The sequence below is a fragment of the Sminthopsis crassicaudata genome, chromosome 3 (assembly GCF_048593235.1).
Source record: "Sminthopsis crassicaudata isolate SCR6 chromosome 3, ASM4859323v1, whole genome shotgun sequence".
Taxonomy (NCBI): Eukaryota; Metazoa; Chordata; class Mammalia; order Dasyuromorphia; family Dasyuridae; genus Sminthopsis; species Sminthopsis crassicaudata.
This window is the reverse complement of record NC_133619.1, coordinates 330188292-330201106: the sequence shown is the minus strand read 5'-3', so window position 1 is coordinate 330201106 and position 12815 is coordinate 330188292. Positions and strand designations below refer to the sequence as shown.

Sequence of the window (12815 nt, the reverse complement as noted above, 5' to 3'; positions counted from 1 at the left end):
TTAAAACCCTGCCTTAGTCATTTACTACCTATTTACCTTGGGCAAGCTAAAACCTTACTAAACCTCAATTTCTCCATCAGTAAAATAAGGGGGTTGGACTAGAGGACCTCTTATATCCCTTCTAATTCTAGATCTCTGATTGTATCTACATGCTTTTATGTATTTAGTGTGTTCCTACTATACTGTGTTGCCTTCCAAGCCTAACCCTTCTATTTCCAAGAGTGTACACAACCTTATTGATGAAAATGAAGGAGAGACTGGAGCTTTAATGGCATTATATCATGTAAGCAAGATTGTGAAAATGTTCATTTTATGTTCCTCTTCCCCTTTTTCTCTCCTTCCAGAACATTAAAGCAGAAACAATTCATGAAAGCAAAAGCACATGGAGTAAGCTCAATCACAGATACATCCTCATTGAATTTACATCTGGAGCTGGTTCTCCTTCTCCAAATCAATCACAGTGTCAGTAGCATATTCTGGATGTAAGCATAAACCCTAATAGAAAAGGTTGGTGGCCAGCATTTAAACATTCCAAATTAGCAGCAGTAAGGAGAAGATCCCAGTGTCTTATGGTTTTATAAATAAGAAGAAGCATTCACACGTGCTTTATTTCAAACACTGAAAATACTTTACACAGCCAGGCTATCCACCAGCATTCTGCCTTTCAGTCATTTTTTTGGATCATGTCCCGACTGAAATCCTGTGACTCCACAGTCAGGTTCTCACTGAACCACATAAGGCTCAGTTTTTCCCAGGACAGACAGATATTTAACATGTTATTTAATACACTCACCCATAGGCTTACACAAATATGTATACACACACACCATAGCAGAAAGAAATTCAATGCCTTGTTGGTACTGTGGTGGCTTAGAATAGAAGAATGGAAACTGTTTTCAAAAGAAGCAGGACTATATCAGAATCCCAGGCCTTGAAGACTTCTGAGACCAGCTGGGCCAATTTTAGCTGAGCAGGAATCCCCTGCAATGATCAGTCACCCAGCCTCTGCTTGAAGACCCCAGGTGGTAAGGACCCCACTACTCCCCATTCCACTTCTGCTCTAAATGTGAGGGAATTTCCCCCTCTACATCAAGCAGCATTAAAAAGCAGTTTCATGGACCTAAATCACCCATAGAGAATGACTTTTGTTATTTTTTTTTTTAGTAGCCAGTCTTGCAACTTAAATGATTCAACCTAAAGTTCAAGATTCTAAAAACACGAGTGTCTTATATCTACGTGGCTCTCCTTCTGTCTCCAGAGGGAAAGCGATTTCTATGGACAACAACGCACTATAACCGTCTCCAACAATTACGGCTGGACTTTGGGCATCCTCTCCGAGCAGCGGCTCTTTCAGTTTAGGAATGGAGTTTCTTTTCCGTGATGGCACTGCCGCCTCCGCTGATGATGAAACTCCTTGAGTTAGACACAACCAGGGCTGGGGACATTTCTTCGGGCATCTGGGTCTCTGGCTGGCTATCACCCACCACCGACTCGTTTGAGCCCAAGTCCCCGCTGTCCAGTTCTGATCCAGCTTCGCTGCTCTGAAGGGGGAGTAAGGCCTGGCGCCGGGCCAGGCTGTCACCACTATTCTGGGCCTCTAGGGAGTTCTGCTGCTTGGCCACCTTATGGGCCATAGCGTTCTTCTGTGGTTCATCGAAGCTCAGAGAAAAGGTGACCGTCCCACTGCCGAAGATCACTTTCTGTTTACAGCGGTGCTGCTGCTGTTGCGGCCGCTGCTGCTGAGGGGTCAGGGGCTGCTGCTGCTGCTGCTGCTCTTTCTCCCTGTCGGGCTGCGGGAAGGGGTCCTCAGAGTTGCTCTTGCTGCTCATGGAGGAGGACGGGGTGGAGCCGGTGGAGCCCCCAAGGCTGTTGGAGCGCTTCCTGGAGACGTTGCTGCGGCGCAAGGTGGCTCGGGCGGCCACCTTGAAAGCGTGGGCTGCGGTGCTGCAGCGCACCTCCTCGATGGTGTTCCGAGAAGGCTTGAAGAGGATGATGTAGACCTTGTTGAAGAAGATGCAGGCCAGCAGCCCGAAGCTGGCCGCCAGGATAGCGATCACCTCCACGGCCGAGACGAACTTGCCGTAGGTGCTGGCGTAGGCCGGGATGAAGGAGATCCAGACGATGAAGAAGATGAGCATACTGAAGGTGATGAACTTGGCTTCGTTGAAGTTCTCGGGCAGCTTCCTGGACTTGAACGCGAAGAAGAAGCAGATGGCGGCTAGAAGGCAGGTGTACCCGATCAGGAAGCCCAGCGCCATGAGGGACCCTTCATGGCACGTGACAAAGATGATCTCGTCCTCCAGCTCGTAGTTCCGGTAGCTAGAAGGGGGGGCATTGTAGAGCCAGATGACACATATGACAATCTGCATGAAGGTGCAGAGGAAAACGAGGAGAAACTGCAGGTTGAGACCCCACCACTTGCGGTGGAGACTGGTGGGGATCTTCGCCTCAAATACCAAAAGGATCCGATTGGTTTTCACCAAGATGCAGGAGATGCATAATACAAAGCTGATCCCGAAGGCTGGCTGGCGCAGGCAACACGTCCAGTCCTGAGGCTCCCCGATGAAGAACAAGGAGCTGGAGAAACAGCAGATCAAGGAAAAGAGAAGGAGGTAGGACAGTTCCCGGTTGGTTGCCTTGACGATGGGAGTATTTCGGAACTTGATGAAGACTCCGAGGACAAAAGATGTTAGGAAGATTCCCAGAACTGCAAAAAGGGTGAGGGCAATTCCGAATGGCTCTGTCCAAGAAAGAAATTCGATCTGCTTCGCAATGCAAGAAGTATGGTTTTCATTGGACCAGGAATCGTCAGGACACTTGTCGCAAGCACTTGCATCTGTAAAACACCATTGAATAGAATTAATTTGCAGCACAGCAAACATAACTCATTGTACTGAAGCTGCCCTCAGAACATGAAGTATTGGGAAGTAGCACCCCTGCTTCACACAGAAAACTTAGCCTTCCCTCACTCTGGATGAAATGCTGGAGTCTGTAGAAAACTCTAGTTAGTGAGCTCTTGTCTTGTGATACACAGGGCATTGGTTTTGGAGAGCTGGATGATAGACATAGAGCTAGAAGGAACTCCAACTTTTTAGTTTACAGATGAGGAAAATGAAATACAGAGGGGTTACTTAGTCCTAGCTAGAATCACAATTTTAGACCTTAAAAGCCTTTAAGAGTGATGAGATTAGATTCAGGGAACCAAATGAGGAGGTTTGGCTCCCCTAAATCCTCTTTGGATTCAGCACTTGGGTAGGGATTTTTGGGAACCCCCCTTCTGGCAGTGCAGAGGTCCTTCATAAAGGAATTTGCAAACCCGAAAACCTAGACTGGTAAAAGAAGTTTATTATTGGCATTGGGAAGTCAGCCTTTGCTATGCATGAATAGAAAGGCTGAATTCCGTAGTGGCAAGGTCCCAACTGAGAAGTAAAGTTTCTAGCAGAGAAATCCTGACAGAGAGATATAAAGTCTCATTAGGGAAATGGGTGAGGATAGAGAGGGTGATGCTGAAAGAGAATATTCCAGGAGACAGAGCTTTGCTAATATTCCATGGATGGCATATTAGCTCCTCTGCAAGGAGTGAGGTCCAAGTTGGCTCTTTTTATCTACAAGCTGAGTTTCAGCTTGAGCTGGAATTGAATAGAAAATCTTCCATGAATAGGATTGGAATTCTCCAGTTTAGGACTCAACCAGCCCCACCTAGATAACAGATTGAAACTGTCCTTGGGTCCAGCTAGCACGCCGCATACGTGGAGAATGTACTTAAACTCCACTATGATGGGAAACATTCTTCATTCTCAAAACAGAAAAAAATCTCTTCTTCCTGTTACTGGTAGTTCTGAACGTTAGATATTTTTTTCCCATGGGGTCAAAAGGTACCTAAGTATATGATTGCGAATGGAAAAATAGGGGACAGAATCAGGTATTGGCAAGTTTTTTCCATTTTCATTTGTGTGTGAATTTTGAATATAAATGTGAGGACATAAAGCATTAATGCAGTAAAAAAAAAATGTTTCCGTGAACAAGTTTTATAGAGGCAGAATTTAAGGAGAATTTGTCCTTCAAGGAGTTTTAGAGTTTCAGGGCTCCCTTCATCATTAGCAACTCTCTCATTTTACAGATGAGGAAGAAAAGCTAACAGAAGTGAAGTGAGTTGTGTAGGGTCACACAACTAGTTAAGTGTTTGAATCTGCTTTCCCTGTGTCAGTTCCCTGTCCACAAAGTCACTTGGCATAGATTTACAGATCAAAAAGATCTCAGAAGCCATCTAGTTCAAGCCCTCCATTTTACAGGTGAGAAAACTAACTCCAAGGAAGATTAAGTGACCTCCTGATAATCCTACATCTGATGTCAGGAGTGATTATCTGAATGGAGGTCTTCTAACCCTAGGACTAATGTTCTTTCCACTGTACTAAGCTACCTCCTAAAGGAGTTGTTTACTTTCCTCCTTTTTCTTTCCTAGACTGTATGTTCCACAAGTGTTTGAGGGCAGAGAATCCTAAAGTTTTCTTCAGATGGAAAATAGAAAAAGCATCTATATCTATATCTATATCTATATCTATATCTATATCTATATCTATATATACACATACATATATATATATGTATGTATATATGTGTATATACACATATATATACATATATACACACATATATATATACATACATACATATATACACATATATATACATACATATATATGGATATATATGTATGTATATATATATAATATATGAATTTAGGATTTTGAGGGAAGGATAATCAGGGAAATCAGGGATAAACATCTGCCTCTGATCAGAGCAGAAACATCTATGTGAATTGTAGCTGAGCCTGGAAAAATGGGAGTATTTTAATTTCCATTCATTGACACTGATCAAACCATAGAAATTCATGTTAGTATGAGGGGAAAAGATAAAACTAAAATGATAAATGAAGAACTGGGAGAAGCAAATTTCCCTACCCTTGAACTCTTTTGCTTCAGCATCACTCAGGAAGCACTATTATGCAAATTATAGCATGTACTTATCTTTTGCTTTTTGTTAGGGTTCCTTCAACTCCTTTATCTCCTTTTTTTTTTTTTTTTTTTTTTTTTTTGGTAATGTACTGAAAACATTTGTTTTATTTAATTGTATTTTTTTCAATCAGCAAAAATGTGCCTTCTCTCTCACACTTGCCAACACCTCCCCCCAATTGAAAACAAAAGAAAAACAAAACTCTATTACAAGCATTTATAGTAAAACAAAATATATTTTCCACATTGGGTATGTTAAAAAAAAATGTGCCTCCTTCTGTACTTTGAATCCTTCACATCTATATCAGAAAATATATAACATGTTTCATCATGAGTCTTTGGAAATTGTGGCTGATCATTATGCTGATCAGAGTTCCTAATTCTTTCAGTTGGTTGGGTCTTCACTGTATTGTTGCTCATTATACAAATTGTTTTCTTAGTTTTGTTCACTTCAATCTGCAATTATTCATATATGTCTTCTAAGATTTCTCTGAAACCATATCTTTCATCATTTCTTACAAAACAATAGTATTTCAGTATAATTATAGACCAATTATATACCATATATGGTTATATATATATATAATTATAATCTGTTTAGACATTTTCTGATTTATGGATACTCTCTCAGAGTTCCCATTCTTTGCCTCAAAAAGAATTGTAAATTAATTTTTTCTTCTTTTTAAAAACATTTTAAAATCATAATTTTCAGCATTCATCCTTGGAAAACCTTGTGTTCCAAATTTTTTCTCCCTTCCTTCCCTCCATCCATCCCTTAGACAGCAAGTAATCCAATATTTGTTAAACATGTGCAATTTTTCTGTATATATTTCTACAATTATCTTGCTGCACAAGAAAAATCAGATCAAAAAGGAAAAAAAGAGAAAGAAAATAAAAAGTAAGCAGACAATAACCAAAAAAAGATGAAAATACTATGTCGTGATCCACATTTAGTCCCTCCTGTTCTCTTTTGGGACGCAGATGGCTCTCTTCATGACAAGATCATTGGAATTGGCTTGAATCATCTCATTGTTGAAGAGTCACATCCATCAGAATTGATCATCATATAGTATTGTTGTTGCTGTGTACAATGTTCTTTTTGTTCTGCTCACTTTATTTAGCACCAGTTCATCTAGGTCCCTCCAGGCCTTTCTGAAATCATCCTGCTGATTAGTTCTTATAGAACAATATAACTTAACATTCATATACCATAACTTATTCAGCCATTCTCCAACTGTTGGGCATCCACTCAATTTCTAGTTCCTTGCCAGTACAAAAAGGGCTGCCACAAACATTTTTGCACATGTGGGTCCTTTCCCTTTTCTATGATCTCTTTGGGCTAGAGACTGCTGAATCAAAGGGTATACACAATTTTATAGCCCTTTGGGCATAAGAATTATAAATTATTTGTGCATTTTTAGCTATTATTTATTTTTATTAGAACTAATCCTTTTCTTAACCTCCTTATTCCCCTTTTTTTTTCCTATTTCCCTGTTGACTGAAATATATTTTGGTACCTATCTATGTGTGTATCTCTGTGTGTACATGTATATTTTCTCTTTTAACCAGTTCAAGTGAGAATGAAATTGAAGAATCAACTGCTATCCCCACCATTTTCCTCTTTGTATGTATAGATGTCTACATGCACACCCTGATTCTAAGAGATATTTTCCCCTAATCTTCATATTTCCCCTGTTATGAGCTAGAACTCTGAAACAAGGTTTCTTACAAGGTCAGTGGAATTAATAAGAAAATGGTTATCTGATAGTTTAGTATAGTGCTTAACAGTTCTCTAGTTCAGTACATGTACTTAGTACTTAATATAGTTCTACAAGATTCACACCTATGATAAAGTAATTATGAGAGAGCATATAAGCTGTGAGCCTCAGCCAGAGCCAGAGTCAGAGCAGACAAAAGGACCGGAGGTAGGAGTTCAAGCTTGCAGAGTCAAGGAGAGAGATTAATTCCATCTTTGGTCAGGCTCCTGGTGGCTCTCCTAGGGTAGTAGAGGCTTGGAGTCAGAGCCTGAGACAGACTCAGAAGGGCTCAGAGAGAGACTCAGAAGGGCCAGACACATATCTGGAAGGGACCCAGAGCCAGATTCATTCACTTCATCTCACAGACTGTGGTGGGTGGCCTCCTGCACTCCACTGAAACCAAGACTCCAGAAGGCCTCTAAGAAAACTAGCCCAGTGCCCCAGGCAAGGAAACTAGATCATGAAGGAGAAAATAAAGGATTTGGACTTTAACACCTGGCTACTCTTGTGATTATTCTGCTGAAAGGAAGGCTGTTCAGATACCATTTTTTTTTTTTTCTGAAACCACAGAGAATACTACACCCCACCCCACCCTACATCCAGTGTGTTCCTTTTCCTCTTTCTTTCCATTCTTCTCTTGAGATCAAGATATGACAGAACCACTCCTAGGTCTTCTGTCTAATTAGGTTCCCTATTTGACCCCTAATGAGGATAAAGTTCAAAGGGAACACATATTTCTCCCAAAATTTGAATGTCAACAGTTTCTTTATTTGGTACTTTTTGGTTGTTTAAGTTTACTTGTCAACATTTCTCTTATCTTCTATGTATAAACTTCAAGAATACTTAATAATTTATTTCATTAAATAAATACTTAATGAAATAAAATTAAAGATTCATTTTCCTCCTGTGGTTTATACTCTGAGTTGTGGGACAAATCATTCACAAATGTAAACCCTTATTTTTTGCCTTCTGGAATATTGCATTCTAAGTTCTTCATTCTTTTATGATGGTGGCTGCTAAATCATATGTGATTCTTACTGTACTCAGTCTTTGAATTCTTTCGTGTTGCTTGCAGTAATTTTTTCTTCAATCTAGAATCTTGGACTTTGGCTGTGATGTCTCTAGAAATTTTCATTTCATTAGGAGGTGATCAATTATTCTTTCTATTTTCCAATTTGCATCCTGCTTTTAAGAGATTTGGGTATTATTTCTTTAAAATTTCTTGAAATAGGATATTTGGACTCTATTTTTAGTTATGACACTCCAATATTGAAAACATCTTTAAATTTTTCCTCAAGGTTGCTTCCTTGTCTGAGTGCTGAAAGTTTCTGATTTGGGATTTGAGTTTGAGCAAAATTGCTGCTGGCCAACTGGGAAGCTCTGCTGATTCAGAGTAGCATAACTGTAGGCTCTTTTTGGTCCAGAATTCCTGTTTTTTTACATACCAGTATCAGAGTAGATTGGATTGTGGAATTGAGACCCTTCTCTACTACTATAATTTGAGCCACACTGATGATGCTTGCTTCTTTATACACTACTCAGAGCCTTCCAACCTGATAATATATCATGAAGAGAAAATCCACTTTTTAGTTCACTTTTGATTTGTAAACTACAACTGGGTAGTAGAAGCCAAAGGTGCCAGGTGGTACCTAGTCTCCCACCCCTGAGATCTCTTCGTCTGCTTTTTCACATCTTTCTCTGGGCACAAGCATACATCTGGGGAGTTTGTGCCTGACCAGACCCTTTTCCAGTGTCTATAGTCTGTCTCCAAGTGCCAACTTGGTCTGGAAAAATATTCCAGTGATTTTTTCAACAAGATTTAGTGTGCTACATTTTCTAAATCTGTGTGGAGTTTTATGTTTGTTTTTGAAGTTGTTCTTTGGCTCTGTATCCCTTATTTCTTTTTATAGATTGATTTTTTTTTTTTTGTCTAAATTGCCAAAGTGAACCAGGAATAATTTTCACCATAATCTGATCTCTTCCTTAGTTTATTGCTTCAGGACTTTAATACAGCATTTCACAGGCTCATAGAATTAGAAGCTCATAGATTTAGAACTGGAAGGGACCTTGGAAGTCATCAAGTTATACTTCATTTAACAGATGAAGAAACAGAGAACCAGACATGTTAAGTGATTTGCTTAAGATCACACAAGTAGTAAATGTTCTGAGGAAGAATTTGAAACCAGGATATCAGTTGTAAATAGATTTAGCAAAATTTTTATCTGATTTATAAAATCTTTGCCAAACCATATTCAGTAATTCTTACATCAATACTTCTAAAGATTCTAAAGATAGAATACTACTATTGTAGAATGTAACCTTATAGACCTTATTACATGGTTTCCTGAATTTCTGTGGCCCTACTACAAAAGAAAAACTACCTTGTGGCCAATATTATGGTGATAAATTTCTCCACTCTTAAATTGGTTGGTCTTTGAGAGAGAGTTGGTCACCTGGCTCATACTTAAAGCCTTTCTATCTCAGTAGAACCTGCCAGATTTCATGGTAAATATTTAATGAATGTTGAATTGAAATGAAAGTTGAACTGAAACACCCGGGTTAATATGAGATGAAACCATTCTTCCCAAATACTCGAGGAAAGGAATAGCTGGTTTAATATGTTGCTAATGCTATCTATCTATGCAGTTTTCATCCTTGTAATTATTATGATCACATATTGTTTTTAGGATTCACCTCCTAGGGGCAGGGGCCGAAGTGAGCCAAGTGATTCATCACTTTGAGGTATGAAAGTGACTGGATTTCTAGATAAGGATAAGAAAATGCTCTCTAGTCTCTGTTCACCTTTGGTTCGGTATGTCGGCTTAACTTAACCAAAAATGAGGAAAAAGGGGTAAGCTGACAAGGGAGCACTGGTTTAGAATCAGAAAACTTGATAGTCTTGATGGAAGTAACCATGGAGCAAAGAGAGAAGGAATGGGTTCAGAAATGTTTGTTTAAGTCACACAGCTACAAGCAATGGGTGGAAGTAATTGTCAGAAGTTCCATTAACAAAATTGTGTTTAAGGTACTAGGAGAATGGAGGCAGTGTGAGAAAGGGTAAGCAATTTCTGAGAGGGCCAGGACATAGCAAGCCTTGAGAAGAAAGGCTTTTCCAAAGCAGAGTTAGTAGAAAATGAGGTATTATTTTGGGAGATTCTATTTGGGAGTTTTAGACCTGGAATCAGAAACGCCTGGTTTTATATGCTACATCACAATTACTAGCTGTACGAGTCTGGCTAACCCCTCTGACCTTCATCTGTTTAAATTGAGATACTTGGATTCAGTGACTACTAAGGCTTCTTCTACTTCTAAAGATATGAACTCATAATATCATGAGGAAAACATCTCTGGCCATTTATAGATTCTGCCAATCTGAGTACTAGAGAAGCAGACATCAGAGGGTTGTACATATAATTTTGCCAGCCAAATCCATAGCAAAGTAATTAGAATTTACAACAAACTAGACTGAGAAGAAAATTAGGCTTAAAAAAATGAGGCTTTTAAAGTGCAGGGATTGCCAACAAGTCTTTAAGTCTTTAAATACCATGTATCTGAACACATTTCTCACCATTTTCTTTATTCCAATTCTGGGAATAATAAACAAACCCACACTACCATTCCTGGAAAGCGTATGTCAGTCAATTCATGTCTCTATCTTTTTACGTTGAATAATTTGACATCAGTGTAGTAGCTGACCTTGCTGCTCTTTTCATTTTTGTTGAAGGCATTTGCAAACATCTCTGAAAGCATCGTGTTAAAAAGCATGGGAGCAAGCACATAGTCCTGCTTTACTCCCTTGATGACTGGGAAAGCATGAGAGCATTGTCCATTCTCCAGCCCACATGCCATCATGAAACTTGACATATATTCCATACTTAATAAATACCTTTTTATTCCTTCATCTATTCATATATGCAATAGTCACTTAATATGCTTTTGGTGAATCAATGACTCACAGTACTATTCTATTCCATCAAAGAGGCATCGTTCATAGAGAACAAGATAGCTTTGGAATCAGGAAGACTTGGGCAAAAATCCTGCCTCTGATAATGTGCTAATTGTGTAACTATGGACAAATCACAACATTTGAGTGACCTCCAAATGGTTCTCTAAGTTTAAAATTGCTGAAGTTACAAATGGAGAGAATTTATACATGCATAGATGGAGAGTGTTGATATATCTCAAGAATTCTTAGTTGACAAAATAAAGACAAAAACAATTCCATCCAGGTAATAGACTTTATTTACTCATCCTAAGGCAAGCCCCAGAGGGCTTTCATCCAAACCTTTCATTATATAGGACAACATTCTTTCTCTTACCTGTTTCATCACTGTACTCTCCATCTGGACACTCCACGCATTCAAAGCAACAAGTAGGTTCCCCCTCAATGATCCCTTTTCTGGTTCCTGCCAGACAGTCTCTGCTGCAGTTGGAGAATGGTACCTTAAGGATAAAAAAACACACACACAAAGAAAATGAAACACATTAACCCAGGAAAGGGGTTTGATGTTGATTTAAATAAAAACATTTTTTCTGATGTATATCCTAGACTTTAAAATTTTTTTAAGTTTTCAATGAACAATGATCTGTTTCTTTTCCTCCCATATCCTTCCCAATTAGAGAGAGAGAGAGAGAGAGAGAGAGAGAGAGAAAGAGAGAGAGAGAGAGAGAGAGAGAGAGAGAGAGAGAGAGAGAGAGAATTGGTCTAGGAGTGGGGGTTACTCAAGTCAAAATATGATCAAGAAACCCACTTCCATTTATGTTATCCCATATTTTCTGGCCTATTGTACTGCTCTTGTAATAATTTTTATTTAGTCATTTTAATTGTCTGAGTCTTCTTGACCATTTTGGGAAAGATTTCTTGGTAAAGGTACTGAAGTGGTTAGCCATTTCCTTCTCCCCCTCATTTTACAGATAGGTAAATAGACTGAGAGAAGTTAAATGATCTGCTCAAAGTCACAAAGCTATTAAACATTTGAACTTGGGTCTTCTTGACTCCCAAGTCTAGCATTCTAATTACAATGTCAATTAGTTGCCTTATACAGAAGGGTGAAAATGTATGTATGTGTGTGTGTGTATGTGTGTATAAATACTGACATGGATATTGTAGCTAACCATTTGGCTGATATTTTTCCCCATCGAACTGACCAGTTTTTTAATATATCATATATACATTTGGAGTATGTGGGTATATATTGATCACATGTGTGCAGGGAACAGTGCTAGATACTGTGGGAAATATGTAAAATCTAGATAAAATGTTGTCCCTATTCTTGTGGAGTTTATAATTTAGTAAATAAAAATAGCTCACATTTATGTAATTTTTGTAATACTTTCTTCAAAGAACCTTGTGAGGATAGACATTGTATGATCTCATTTTTACTGATGAGGAGATTTTGAGATTTTGTGAGACTGCACTGCAGGTATTATCTCCATTTTATAGATGAGGAAACTGAGTTTTAGATTTAATGACTTTCTAATTGTTCCTTCTCCAGCATGTCCCCTATTTTATAGCTTAAGAATCAAAGCAAATATGGGTTAAGTAATTTGCCTAGGCAAACAGCTAGGTAATATTTCAGGTCAGATTTGAACTCATGTTCCTAACTTTGAGGCAGTACTCTATAGATTGCATCACATAGCTGCCCTTCATTTTACTAATTAGCAAAGATACTGGCAAGATGAAAGAGGTCAGGAGGAGAACAACTAGATTTGTAAGGAATCCCCAAACTATTCTGTTTGAAAAACGGCTGAAAGAATTGGAAATATTTAGCATAGAAGAGAAAGTAAGGGAATAATAAATTTCTGGTTTCCTATAGTTGAAGGCCTGGAATCTGCAATCTGGAAAAGGATTAGATTTATTCTATGTGGTTTGAGAAGATAAAAGAGTAGAAGTAAAGTAAGAGAGTTAAATTTAAGGTTAGGGAGAACATCCTAACTATTAGGACTGTCTGAAAATGAAAGGAGTTTCTTTTTTAAATACCTCTCTGTTACTAGAGGTATTCTAGTGGACCAATTAAATTATCAAGCATTTATTAGGCATCTACTA

At 38.7% G+C, this 12815-nt stretch overlaps 1 protein-coding gene across 1 annotated transcript in view; it reads right to left on the bottom strand.

Moving 5' to 3' along the window:
• Positions 1–582: 582 nt before the first annotated feature.
• The window catches only part of CASR (calcium sensing receptor), a 151720-nt gene continuing 139487 nt past the window's right edge, over positions 583–12815 (bottom strand). Inside the window, exons 6-7 of the mRNA XM_074301375.1 lie at positions 11089–11212; positions 583–2836 (exon numbers count right to left, since the gene is read on the bottom strand). Of these exons, the coding sequence (XP_074157476.1) occupies positions 1356–2836; positions 11089–11212 (1605 nt within the window). The 3' untranslated portion in view covers positions 583–1355. The remainder of the gene's footprint in view (positions 2837–11088; positions 11213–12815) is intronic.